Raw genomic sequence first — 15,046 nt, 5'->3', positions numbered from 1 at the left:
TCTGCAATAACTCACTTTCAGACAAGATAAACATGCATAGCTGTCACAATATGCAATATGTAACCAACCAAACAGCAGTCTAAGTAAGAGTTACTTAACCATAAAGGAGGTTCATGTCTCTTCCTCATCAGGGCTGACTATGTATTCTGATAAATTGATTCCTTAAGATACAGAACCTGCATGTTGAAAACTATCTAGAACTGACTTCTATTCCTGAGAATTCATAGGTTTGGAAAGTATTCCAATCACAATACCAACTATATATTTTTTGTACTTTTGGAGTCATAATTAGTTATAGAGTCAAATAAAATATCATCTTACTTTTTTTCAGATTCATTTCTTGTACAGCAGCTGGATGGATAGAACTTAACGTAGGTAGAGAGGATATCCTGTCTGTGATCTTGTTGGATGTATCTGTGGACCAAAGAGTTTTCTCCTCTGTACTGGAAAATGACCATGTATTGTCTTCAGGGGCTCTGGTCAAAATACCAACATCTGTAGTCGTGGGGTTAAGTGGTGGGGCTGGTGTAATAGGAGCCAAGGAATCTTCCTGTAAGCCCTGCCTGAACATACTTAAGTTTTTGTGCATTTGATCAACATGAGATAAAGGACTTTGGGTCCAGGATGATGGCAGCATTTTGAGATCCACAGTGGGAACCACATCCGAACCATTTTCAACAATATTTGGAAAAGGAATGTCAGATGTTCGAATGTTGCCACCAGCAGCTAGAAGTTCACTCCCATTTGAATAAAAGCATGTTTTTTCTAATATACCTGGAAGAGAAAAAAAAATGTTCAACACTTACAATCAACACACTCGCCAGGATTATTAGGAAGGACAGAAATTTGACCCAATAGTTTTTGAAGGCTAATACTACTTCTAACACACTAATTGTTAAAATAATGTTGTGACACTGCACCCCATATGCTTCACAGTGATATTATGATAATATGATTGTGACATAATTATAATGTATTTTATGCAAGATCAGTCATGTGAGGGGTCATTGGAAAAGTTATGATTTGCTGAATATGATTATCCTATTTGTATGCATGTATCACTTTTGTATCTGAAGTTATGAATATTGACTATGTATCTGTATTTTCAAATGTAGTTACACCTGGATAACGCCCACTAGACAAGATGTTTTCAGTCTAGATAGTGGGCGGGGAAGGGCCCATTCAGGGCAATGGGCCATTAGGGAAAAAAAATAGGCCTTAGGAGAAGCTTATTTCCCATCTTGGGTGCCTTCCTGAGAACGCTACAGGCAGCCTCCGAGTAACGGCTGCTATGACCCTACAAGGACATGTGATGAGACCACATGTCTCTGGACTCCGTCTTGGGATGTCAGTATTTTTCCACAGACTGGTCTGGAAACAAAGCTTTGCAAAAGCTATATAAGGCAAGGAGTGACATCATCTGGTCTATGTTCTTCACTCCTCATACAAGACGACTCCTGGAAACACCTGAGGAACAAAGACTGAACTGGGGGAAGTGCTGGACCCAGGGTAAAGGGATTTTTAGCCTGTGAATGAAACACCTGGGGATTCCAAACTGTTAAGCAAGTGCAGCTTGCCCCTTAAGAATCTGCAGTCTGCTTGTATCATCTCTTAGGGTGAGACTCTGCTATTCATATCCAATCTATTTAGTATATCAAGCTTAGTTTGCATTTTTTGTTTATTTGCCAAGTAATCTGCTTTGATCTGTTTGCTATCACCTATAATCACTTAAAATCTTTTGTAGTTAATAAACTTGTTTTTGCTTTATCTAAACCAGTGCGTTGGAGTGAAGTGTGTGGGAATCATAACTCAGGGGCAAAGGTTGTTGCATATTCCTCTCCACCTTGAGGGACAGAGCTTACGCTGTACAGTTTTTTTATGAGCTTATGCTGTACAGTTCCCTGTGCAGCACAAGACAGCATAATTTTGGGTTTACACTCCAGAGGAGATGTGTGCCTAAGAAGTTGGGAGTTGCCTTAGCTGTAGCCTTCCTATGCAGGGGCTTGTCAGAGAGCATGCATGTAACTGCAGCTGGGTGTGTCCCTACCTGTATGTATGCTGGCGAAAGTGCAGGCTGGAGGGCTTTGCAGCTTGTCACAGCAGTACGGTGTGAGAGGGAGCCCAGGCTGGTGGGTGGTACCCCAGTTCCAGGTGGCACCCCAGGGGGAACCCGTCAGAAATGTATTTTTACTTTTTAAAAGTTTCATAGGTCAGATAGAATAGAACTAAAACCAGAATTTTCAAAAGGGCCACCAAGTAAAATAAAGCCGCAGCCAAATAAAAGCCACAATAAACATATTAATTCATCACCCAACACAAATAAGTAGTCCTCACAAAACACAAACTAAAAGCATTTTGGCCTTATCCAGAATGAAGTCACTGGGCTTTTACTTTTTCTTTTTTTTTTAAACTGTGGATTAGAATGGGAGCAGATGTGATGTATAGTTGTTCTAGGGCATCATTTTATTAACAAGACTAGAAATAATTTTCCTTCCATTGCATCACTACTAGTCTACAAATTGCCAGCTGTATCTTTAGAAGGATACTTTCCAGCTTCAAATAAGATATTTTAAACATAGTAACATTTAAAATGGAAAGTAGACATTGTTTTCTATGTATAGCATGATGCAATTTAAAGTTAAATGCTAAAAAATAGATTCAAGAATTATTTAGCTTCCTACTCCGGTGCTTAAGAAGATTTCTTTAAAATATATTTATATCTAGATTTCTAGACAATTGATGTACTGTATTTTATTGGTTTAGAGTAAAACAAACATATATTGGGTTTATCTGTATGTTTTTTGACACGTACAAATTATTACTAGATCATAAATCAAAATAGATATATAGCTGCTTCCTAGCTTAACGTTGTGATAACTCAGAAGATGACATGGTTCTATATGCTTCAGAAAATTCAACCCAAATGATAAAATAGTCTGTGCTTAACCATAGCTGTTTATAAAGGTATTTAATTTGTTGTAGAACATGATGAAGACATATGAATTACATATAGGAATAAGTAACTTGCTGAAAATTATTACATTTAAAAATGGGTATGGGCACATTTATCTAATAGCTTTGTTATTTGATCAGGAGTTATATTTAAGGGCTATTTACACAGTGGATAAAAAGCACTATTCTGTACTGTAGTATATGAACTATATGGTAAATAGGAATTATTTTTGCTTCTAGTTAATCATTTAAGGGAGTATAATGACATAAATTTACTTGTAACAGCTAGACAGATAGATATATTCCATTACAAATAATTAAAAGGGAGTTCCTCAGCACATAAACCATTTCATCAGCTGTTCTTAAACACCCCACAAGTAGAGATCAGTATTATTAATAGCCAACCCTGTTGACTTTTCACCAAATGCTGGAATGTGAGAACACCCAATAGCAAATGTTAAGCTGAAATCTTAATTGTATACAGTTGCTTTTATTGTTCAGGTATGCTACAATTGCTAGGACTGCACTGCCTTTCTGAACACAGACCACCACTCTTTCTTGCTTTGAACTTCCCAAGTTCAAAATGTTTCTACCTCAATAGAGAAAAGCGAGCATGTAAAAGCTATGTTTAAGGCTACTGGAACTTGACAGGATTCTACCCCTATCATGAGCTTAAACACTTTCTGGTATGCATTATTATATAAACAGAAAAGTAAATGCAAAGAATGACTTTTCCTTGAGGGACTAAACATAAATACACCACCACTCTTCTTAATCAACATCTAAAGCAAAAGTGTGGCTTGCTTTAGCCAGGTTAAGATGGGAAGAAGAAACAACCCACAATCTGCAGAGAGCACAAAGATGGCTTAAAACTACTGTAGGCATAAGTTGACCCTAACTCTGAGTCAACTGTAAAAAGTATATAAATGGTCATAAATATCACAATAACCTAGAGGGCACACACCCCTGATCAAGTTGGCAAGAGAAAATGGGACAAATGCCCATTTTTGCCAAAAAAGGCAAGACGGCTAGGACAAGGCTTAAGAAAGGGACTGTCCAAGCCAAAACAGAACATATGGTCACCCTAACTTTGGGGGGAGAAAACAGTATGGAGGCTACTAAGACAAGTGTCAGCCTTATGACTGCCACCACCACTGTCTCCTGGGACTCTGGGCCTTTGTCAGCCTAATCCTGAGATGTCCTGACCAGACCAGGCCACAAAGTGGCACTCAATTGACACTGTCACCTCTGCTGCCTCCAGTTGAATCCCAAACACAACCTGAGATGACATGGGATCAGACTTTAACAGCTCCAGCTCATCTCAACTAATTTCGTCTCTTTTACCCAAAAAGAGTTATTACCATCTTCAATACCATCTAAAAAAGACAGTCAAACACAGGGTTTTTTCCCCTCTAAAATTCTCTCCAACTAAAAGGAAAAAAATATTGTTAAAATAAAAGCCTAATTTAATGCTTTAAATTTCAAATATTTTAACTGTATTTCCCTCTTTTCTTTATCTTTAAGAAGAAGTTAAAAGGGTTTTTAATAGTGTATTTGCTAAATAGTACTAGGCAGGCTAACGTCTCCATATACCAAACCTCAGAGACCTTATTTAATACAATTTAATTTTAGACAGCAACAAAGTTATGTTAATACCTTTAGCCTATATATTACATCTAAATTAATACAACTCTCTCCACCCCACTCTCTCAGCCCTTTAAAAGTCCTTAGAATAAAATAAATCTTTCAAAGAGGGTAGAAAGGTGGCAAAGAAGGGAAGCTAAGAGGCTGGTGTCATTGTGGAGGCAGAGCTATGGCTTTTGGGATATTACCATACTTTCAAACCTTTGGGCATATGCTAAATTTGACCTTAAATTTGAATTTCATAGGTTTCTAGCAGTTGTTTTCGGTTTTGTATAACTCCAGTGTTCTTGTAAGGATTTTAATCCCTAAATTAGAGCTACATACCCTTAAACTTTAACCTAATTTTAACAGAAATGTTTTTTTATCTGGGAACAACGTTCCAGAAAGTCTAGCGGAACCAGTTAATTTCAAGGCTCATAAGAAAAGAGCACAATCCCAGATCCTCAAAAGTATTTAGGCACCTAACTCCCACTGATTAGAGATTCCTTGAGGAGCTCCACCATGAGGCTTTAAAACAATATTTTATATATCTCCAAGGTACTTAGAGCTGGGTCTCTGCAACGTCTTAAACAATACACTACAACATGCATTATATAAAAAAGATACACTATGGATTTCATTCATTTACATATGTGTGTTGTATCAAAATACTCTGCAGACATGTGTCTGCATATATAGATATATATAGTAAATCATAACTGCGGCCAAATATCAAAGTTAATAAACGTATCTGTTTTGGATTTGTGTTTCAAACTACATTTGGAGATGACCAGATGATGGAAGCATACAGCACACTGGCAATCAGAATGTTCAGTATAAAAATGAGAGATATGCGCTAAGCTCATTCAGTTCAGAGCAATACCATGCCAACAATACCATGCCAAATTTTACTGATCATTTTCCAGTTGTTATTTGCTAGTGGAAAATTAATATTTTATTTAAAGATGTGCAACAGACAGTGATGAGATCTAAAAAAAGATTCACATACTCTAAGCTAGAAGCCAAACAAAGAGGATTAAATGGCAATTTTGGCTGTGTGTAGTGAGGGTGACTTCTAGGCCATTCCTACAGCAGGAAAGGTCAGGCTAGTCTAAAAATGTGATCAAACAAAGCAAAGAGCTTAATGAAGAGTATGTAACAGATCAAACAGTTAGAGAGAGAACAAAATATTGGTTTATGATTGGTTAAAAATATTTCTGTAATTAGTTAGCAAATATCTACTGGTACCTCCTCAGCAGGCTCAGCCCGAGGCTAGTCCTATTGCAGATACTGAAACGTATAGGGTTGGAGGTGGAAGGCAATTTGAATACCGGACTTTGATGTTTTGACAATTTGTGGTGGGAGAGTAGGTGTTGGTCAATCCTGCCAAGATAGGCAAACCACTGGATATCACAGCTCATTCTAGTCCTTATCTCAACCAGGAACTGACCCAGCACTGGGCCCTTTGAAATGAGTAGGTAACAGTAATATGCTTAGTGCTTAATTTGGGATATACACTGAGATCACTCATAAACTAAGCAATCGCGGAATGCAGTGGCTGGTTTACTACTCAGGAGTTTCTTATCAGGAGCACATTACAATTGTCCAAGACCTGCACTCTCTGCAAACAGGCTTCTAGGGTGAATTCAAGGTGTTTGTTGTAAGCCTGTAAAGCCCTAAATAGTTGTATATTTTACTGTATGTAAATAGAGCCCAGAGTGCCCCTCTGCAGCCTCAGAGGTGGGGGGCTTTGTCTGGGAAAGAAAAAGCCTTTGCCCCTTTAAGGATTGCTGCATCCCCTCCCTTCCTCATGGGTTTGAAGAGAGGAGGAGTTTGGTTGGTAGGACAGAGTGCAACATAAGCCTATTCACTCCCACATACTCAGTGGGGAGCTCTTATAAGCCCTTCTTCCTGCTCAAGGGTGCCATTCTGTGCTAGGAGGAAAAGCTTCCCCCTCCTTCCTCTCTTGAAATTAGAGTAGGATCCAGTGTGGCAGCCTTGCTGTGGGTATTATGCTAATCACCTTTATGGGGCTAGGAAGGAACTTTGCCCTCACTGCCAAACTGGCCTGGGCGGGGTGGGTTTTTTACCTTCCTCTCAGCAGTGCAGGGACTCGGTGGGGTAGGTTCACTTGTAAAACTCATTTTGTCACAACTGGCACAACTTGGCAGGTGCCCAGTTCAGATTGTTCAGTAAGGGGTCTGTTTCCCTGATCAACTGGAATTGGAAGTGGATTAGGAGAAGGTATCCTCTAAAGAAGGTGGGGCAGAGCTCCTAATGTCTGATACAATGAGGAGACAACCCCATCTTCTCTACCCTCTTATCTCTTATACAAGGGGAGAGTGATAGGGAGCATGAAATGGTGCTGGGACCAATTTATTGGGGTGGGGAGGATGATGGCAGCCATTCAGATTGCAATAGGAGGGATGACCTGCACTGAATGAGTTATTGCCCAGTAGTTCTCAGGTGTATTGTTTAATAAAGCTGTGGCCTTGCTAAACCACATTTCTGGTGTCTTGTCTTTCTGCCTGCATTGCCCAAGACAGCATAGCATAGGTACCTATTGGGGCTCTTATAAACCTAAATGAATATAACATTGACCTAAAGCCACCACTGCATCTCAGAAATCAGTCCGAAAGTCTGTAACAATGTTAATCAATCCCTTTGCACTGACCACTGAGTGTTGCTTGATTGGCTCCCCAGCAACACTTTTGCTGAATCCATGTCTCAGCCATCACACCATGTGTGCATGCACTCCAGTTTGCCACATTTATTTTTTGGGTGGCAGAAGTCACTTGAAGATGGAGAAACCATTCTGCATTAGATACAATGGTGTCATGTTCTGGCAATTTGATTGGGAACTGGGCTCAGAGCTACATGTATTGTTCCAAGCTTCCAGGGAATTCAGTGATGGGGAGTTCTTTAAAGGGAATTAGTACATGGAGTGGAGGCTTGCAGATTAGGACACATGGAGGCTGGTTCTGGATACTATCTTCTTGAAATGCTTCCCTGTCCTATTTGCATATGGAGAGTCAGATTCAAGAATAAGCAGGTAGTTTTCTGGTCCAATGCCACATCCCTCTGCACACTATCTCCCAGGATCAAGTGGCTTGTTCACACTTTTGTGTTAAAGTTCCTAACTCTGAACACCTGTTTATAGCAAATCAGACTGAGTATTGACAATGGCATTGCTGATGTTTTGTCTTGCTTCCAGAAGGTCAAGTTTTAAGCCTCTATGCCAGGAGCTACTGTGGATTCTGAGGTTGTGTTATATTTTGGAAACTTGAGGCCTGATAACACTGAGACTAGGAGGAATATCAGTAGCCCTTAGGGCATGGTGAACATAAAATGTTACGCTCTCTAACATCTCATTATTCACAGCTCAAGATGGTTTCCTTCAAAAAAAAAAAAAAAAGCAAATTTTCTGTGGCCTTAATTCAGTTATAGCAAGCCATTCCACTATATCCGTGCAGCCAAAAGGCATTTCATTTTGTACCAGTACGGTTAGCTTCCTCAAAAAATATAGGGGTTTCATATTGTGCACGCTAACCAAAAATGCTCAGTGACTGAGAATCCACCACGACGCTTAGTAAATTGTTCCAATAGTTAATTATTCTCACTGTTAAAAATGTATACCTTATTTCCAGCCTGTATTTGTCTAGCTTCAACTTCTAACCACAGGCTTATGGTATACCTTTTTCTGCTAGATTGAAGAACCCATTATTAAATATTTGTTCCCCATGTACATACTTATTGTCTGTAATCAAGTCACCCCTCTACCTTCTCTTTGTTAAGCTAAATAGATTGAGCTCCTTGCTTCTATCACTGTAAGGCATGTTTTCTAATCCTTTAATCATTCTTGTGGCTCTTCTCTGAACCCCCTCCAATTTATCAACATCCTTCATGAACTGTGAACACCAGAACTGGACACCATATTCCAGCAGCAGTCGCAATAGGGCCAATCACAGAGGTAAAATAACCTCTCTCCTCCTACTCAAGATTCCCTTTGTTTATGGTAGAGGACCACACAGAAGTAAGTATATAAGAAGTGAAATGCTGTATCTACACAAGATCCACCAGATCCTATTTCTTGGTCTTTTTTAATAACTGACTGACTTTCAATTATGTTCCAATGAATATCAAATAGTTTTGTTTTCCCTACTAGAGTTTGCTATTGCTAAGCAGCTGTGCCCCATCGAAATTTTTTTTTTATTTAATTCAGAAGTGACTCAATGTTGTTTTAAAAATTATTCAAAGGTGAAGGATAATTAACTTCTCAAGCCAAAAACAGTAGTGACCGATGTTTTCTAGTCTTTGTAGGAAAAGGTTTATATTTAAAGCCAGTAATATTTGCTTGATTACTCAAGAAGCAAGGTACCACTCAATGTGAGTAATGATTGTAGAACATGGCCCATAGATTATAAATGCAAGCTTATGTTCAAGATGGTCTTCTTGCTTTATATTTAACCTCTTCTAAGGAGCTATTCAAACCATGGCGTCAGTTATTGTTTTTTTTTCAAATAATCCAAATGAAATCTAATTTAACTTATTGTATTTCTATCAACTGCTCCTTTTCTTTAAAAGGAAGACAACCCTGTAAGTTTAACACGTACCATATTTTAAAATGTAAGCACATTTGTAAGTAAAATCTGTAATGTCCTAACAAAAAATTTTAAAAAATAAAATAAAAAAGGGGATGTGCCTTTTATAACTATTAAACAAGAGTTAGTTTAGAGATTGCCCCCTGCCACACAGAAATCAGAGAGCTGTTCTAAATTGAGCCCATTCATTTTATTTCTCATTTTTATGACATCTGAAATTTTCAGAATGTCTTCCCTTTCTGCCTCTTTTCCCCCATCACATATCAGCAGACTATGTAGGCTATGATGCACCATAATATGATTTCTCTGTAGCTTGTAACCCCAGACAAATTTAAACTGTATGAAGTGGCCTTAATGGATCATTTTATGAACCTCCACACTCCCTCTAACAACTAGCTCACAACTATGCCTCTGTCAGGAGAGCAAGAAATTAGGGTCCAATCTCATCAGGTGCTGATTATTCTCAATGCCCATCAATATCAAGGGGAGTTGTAAGAGATTAGAACCTTGTAAAATCCATCCCTTTGTTTCCTTCAAAGTTTAATTATTTAGGCAGTCCACAAACCAGCCTATGGCCCTTAAAGAAGGAGGATTCCCAATCCCCACTCTCTCTTTCTCTCCTCTGTGATATGACCCAGCCACTTAATAAAGTAGGAGTGTCAGGTTTGTTCTGAAAGCCAAATTTCCTCAACAGCAGCTGAGATCACTGCTTCCACTTCATATGAGAAGAACAAAGCATCCTCTTGATAGGTTCAGAAATGTGCCATATTTTCTGGCAAGTAAGGGATAGAAGAACAACCAGAATCAAGAAGCATACGCATATAAAAGAATGCAAAAGCTTTCAGAGAAATATATTCCTTATTTCTGCAGTGAGATTTTAAACTAAGTGTGACTTTTGTGTATGGAGTTTAAAAGCCCCTTGTTATATTACTTTAACATAATTTTGCCAGATAGTCATATTAATTTGCACCTCCTTGTTCATTACTTACATTGCCTTTTCTTCTCTGCATACAGATTAATAAAATTTCATGGCCCAATTTTTCAAGGGTGACTAGTGATTTGTGGTACCTTACTTTAGACACCTTAGAGGGGCCTGATTTTCAGGGAGTGAATGCTGAGCATTTTCTGAACATCAGCTTTTTAGAGCGTCTCAAGTAGGATACCTCAAATCACTAGACTATAGAGCTGTACAGCCCCAGTTGCCTCATACTGGATTCCAGATTTATTTTACATCAGAACTAGGAAGATGAGAACAGCCTATCCAGAAGTCTGCATTAGGATAAGGAGAAAGTCAGAAGGTTGGTACATGTATATTTAGCAGGGTGAATGGAAATATTTTATATCAGTTCAATACTATTGTGTGCCCATACGTGTGTGTACTTGCCTTATCTTATGAAAATAATTGAAAATAGCAGCAGTAATAGAACATTTTCCTAAAAGTTTTCAATAAGAAATGAAACTCTTTGCCCGCAAAACGGAGCCAAAATGTTCCCAATTTTCTAATGGATGTAGTAACCAAAGTTAAGAAGAGAAAGTTAATTTCAGCAATAGAATGTAAAGTTCCAAATGACACATTGGAATTCTCCATTCATGCTTCAAGCATCTATTATTCTTTCTAGGGCACCAGGGTGTAGTATGTGAGCACAGACTAACGAAGCTTAAAAAGATTTGTCCTTTCCATTACAAAAAAGCTTTTTTTCATTCCTTAAAAAACACACAAATCTAGAATTGGTGAAAGATATCAGATTTACAGCACTGGAAACTGATCTGATCTGAATTTGAGTTAATGACCTGGATGTAGCCTATTACATTATTCTGACATCACATACACTTTAAGGATGCCCTTAGAATTATCCATTTATTTCTAGACAGCCTGGAAAAGAGGTCTACTTGTGTCATCAGTGTGCTTTAAACTAAAGCTGTTCTAATTGCTCTAGGAAAAAAGAATAATAAATAATAATCAGAATAATATGAAAGGATGCTGGAGACAGTTTTACTGATTTATGGGTGTCCCATACATTAGACCTAACCAATAACATTGGGTCTGATTCTCCTCACACATATACTAGTTTTACACTAGTGTAATTTCATTGATTTTAGTGGTTTATGCTGGTTAAGTAAGATCAGAATCAGGCCCCTTTTGCCTGGGCATTTTGCAGTACAATTTCAGTATGTATTATGTAGACACTTTCTTCTAAGGAATAGATTGAGTATGACAGAAAAACACACCTACCTTTTTTCATCTACTTTCTCATTTAATAGTGAAAATCTAGGGCAAAGGATATAAAGGATTCAGATGGAATGCTAAACACCAGGAAATGAACTGGGGGTGGGGGGTTATCACATTTCCTAATTGTCAGACTTATATGATCTTAATCCACTACAGTCTGTTCTCAGTTTAAAGATAGATCCCAAGACTTAGTTATCAATCACCATATTCATTAGGTTTTTATTCTGGCCACCCATCCTAAGCACAATGAGAAGACCAGACGTTATGGGTCTTGTTGCAAATCATCCTCCACAGACTGAAATGAATATAAAGATTCAATGTGACTTGAATTTGGCAGAGGCAGAGCTGTCACCTGGATACAGATTCAGTTTTATTTCCAGACATCCTAACTGCTTCAATTGTATGGTATTTCTTTAGACTGATTGATTTTTTAATAGGGAAAGAGCTAATAATTTTGTATATTTTACTATCTTTCTGGAATTGGCAAAAAATCCTGAAGCACTTACATGAGAGGAAAGTGATCAGGAACAGTCAGCATGGATTCACCAAGGGAAGGTCATGCCTGACTAATCTAATCGCCTTTTATGATGAGATTACTGGTTCTGTGGATGAAGGGAAAGCAGTGGATGTATTGTTTCTTGACTTTAGCAAAGCTTTTGACACGGTCTCCCACAGTATTCTTGTCAGCAAGTTAAGGAAGTATGGGCTGGATGAATGCACTATAAGGTGGGTAGAAAGCTGGCTAGATTGTCGGGCTCAACGGGTAGTGATCAATGGCTCCATGTCTAGTTGGCAGCCGGTGTCAAGTGGAGTGCCCCAGGGGTCGGTCCTGGGGCCGGTTTTGTTCAATATCTTCATAAATGATCTGGAGGATGGTGTGGATTGCACTCTCAGCAAATTTGCAGATGATACTAAACTGGGAGGAGTGGTAGATACGCTGGAGGGGAGGGATAGGATACAGAAGGACCTAGACAAATTGGAGGATTGGGCCAAAAGAAATCTGATGAGGTTCAATAAGGATAAGTGCAGGGTCCTGCACTTAGGATGGAAGAATCCAATGCACCGCTACAGACTAGGGACCGAATGGCTAGGCAGCAGTTCTGCGGAAAAGGACCTAGGGGTGACAGTGGACGAGAAGCTGGATATGAGTCAACAGTGTGCCCTTGTTGCCAAGAAGGCCAATGGCATTTTGGGATGTATAAGTAGGGGCATAGCGAGCAGATCGAGGGACGTGATCGTTCCCCTCTATTCGACACTGGTGAGACCTCATCTGGAGTACTGTGTCCAGTTTTGGGCCCCACACTACAAGAAGGATGTGGATAAATTGGAGAGAGTCCAGCGAAGGGCAACAAAAATGATTAGGGGTCTAGAGCACATGACTTACGAAGAGAGGCTGAGGGAGCTGGGATTGTTTAGTCTGCAGAAGAGAAGAATGAGGGGGGATTTGATAGCTGCTTTCAACTACCTGAAAGGGGGTTCCAAAGAGGATGGCTCTAGACTGTTCTCAATGGTAGCAGATGACAGAACGAGGAGTAATGGTCTCAAGTTGCAATGGGGGAGGTTTAGATTGGATATTAGGAAAAACTTTTTCACTAAGAGGGTGGTGAAACACTGGAATGCGTTACCTAGGGAGGTGGTAGAATCTCCTTCCTTAGAGGTTTTTAAGGTCAGGCTTGACAAAGCCCTGGCTGGGATGATTTAACTGGGAATTGGTCCTGCTTCGAGCAGGGGGTTGGACTAGATGACCTTCTGGGGTCCCTTCCAACCCTGATATTCTATGATTCTATGATTCTATGAAAAATGCACATTCCTTAGTCTCCCTAAGAGAAGTAAAACGCTGTTTCATGGATACATACTTCAAGTGAAAAAGGCAGGCAGTATCATCCAGCACTGAAATAAGAGACAGCTATGCTGCTAAACCACTGAATGCATTTCAATAAAAAAAAATTCTTTAAGAGCAAAAAAAAACCCCCAAAAGTACACAAGCAACTACAACCCTACAGTACTGTACACAACTAAAAGCAAAAAGTTATATAATGTGCTATCTACTTTCTCTCTCATCACAGGTATGATTTAATTGCAGGCACGTCAACTTTGCTGTGAAGGTAACCAAGAACTGGCTTTTTTTAAATTGTTGCTCTCTAATAAATCATTAATGTGTTAATTCCACATCAAACTTGCAATTAATTAATGGACTGAGTAACTAAGAAATTAAGTATATCTGCAAATCTATCTTCAGTGAAATATGATTGTGGTTCTGAAATCATGTGTATTTAAAGTTAATAACAAAACACTTATATTTTATTGGTGAAGGAGAGGAGATCTTGTAACCTGTTCAGAAAGTTTTATTGCTATTTGTACATTAACTTTCTCCTGAAAATAGATATTAGGTTTATAAATTGGTGTGTGTAATGGTAAAGGAGCAATAGGTTGTGCCACTTAGAGATATTGAAATATATTTATTTCATACACACGCACATATATAAAATATATATATTTAAAAACTTATCAAAAAGTGCTTGTAAGAGTTACTATTGAAAACAATCAATATAATGTATGTCCAAGGCAGCAAGTATATCAAAAATTAATTTTCAGAGACTCAAAAATTGTTTCCCCCAATTACTTTTTAATTATTTTTAAACATAAACAGTCAAAATCAGGTATTCTCTGCAACTGAAGCAGCACAGCAGAACTTGAAAAAAAGCATAATTTACTTAGTTTTATGTGGATGTTCTAAGACATTTGTTTACATTCTACAAGTAGACTACACTGTGAGTTTATAGTGCTTATTTGTATCATCTTGTTAAAATACAACTATATTTCAGCTTCTTTCTCTTTAGTTAAGACTAATACTCACCTACAAAGGTAAGCAGGATCACCAATAGGAGGATGAGAGCACAGATGCATGGAATCAGTATTAGTAGCAAAAGTCGAAGGTATTTGGCAGAAGCCAGCTTCTGAGAGCAACCATCCATATTATCTTCATCTGTTCCTAAGACCTGAAACACAGAAGAGTTCAGTTTTATCATTCTGATGTAACTCGGAAACTCCAATGGTATATTTTAAGACTAGTGTTATCTGATACACATAACAGCAGTACTGCAGAAATATATGCCGTAAATATATTTAGGTCATGAATGAAAGGTAATATAAAAATTTAAACTGGCCTGTCAACAAATAAGCAGTACACATAAGTTACATGTTTAACTCATTCTTCAATGTGTCAGAATGTATAGCTCCACCACCAGCATTTCAGAAACTTGTTTGCTGAACTTTTTAAATGGTTAGGCTGAGTGAACATCATTGCATTTTGAGAGACATAAAGTACATACAAAATTTTAAACAATAGAGGCTAAATTCTGCCCACCTTACCCAGATGTGCAGAAAGCAGTCCATTAAAAAAACAGTTATTAATGGCTGCATAACTGACTCCATCTTTTCAAGGATATATTATTAAGGAATCTGTCAGTCTGTTATAAATCCTGTTTTAAATAATAATACTCAGCTCTTAAGCACCATGATGCTTTTACATCTTCAACACACTTTACAAACTGTAAGTTATTATTCCTCACTGCACACTCTGAAGCTGATAAATATTATTTCCACTTTACAAATGGGGACACGAAGGACTAGGGATCTT

General features: G+C 38.3%; 1 protein-coding gene across 6 annotated transcripts in view; it reads right to left on the bottom strand.

Annotated features, from left to right (window-relative positions):
- Positions 1 to 15,046, bottom strand: part of CORIN (corin, serine peptidase) — a 311,181-nt gene that overhangs the window by 252,370 nt on the left and 43,765 nt on the right. For 4 of the 6 annotated variants that reach the window (XM_074951457.1, XM_074951456.1, XM_074951454.1 and 1 more), the window contains exons 2-3: positions 14,264 to 14,405; positions 322 to 774 (exon numbers count right to left, since the gene is read on the bottom strand). In XM_074951457.1, coding sequence (XP_074807558.1) covers positions 322 to 774; positions 14,264 to 14,405 — 595 coding nt within the window. The remainder of the gene's footprint in view (positions 1 to 321; positions 775 to 14,263; positions 14,406 to 15,046) is intronic. The other 2 variants (XM_074951458.1, XM_074951459.1) reach the window with 1 other exon arrangement.

Source organism: Natator depressus, chromosome 4 (assembly GCF_965152275.1).
Source record: "Natator depressus isolate rNatDep1 chromosome 4, rNatDep2.hap1, whole genome shotgun sequence".
NCBI classification, from domain to species: Eukaryota; Metazoa; Chordata; order Testudines; family Cheloniidae; genus Natator; species Natator depressus.
Note: the sequence above shows the minus strand (reverse complement) of the source record. Positions and strands in the feature narration are given on the sequence as shown.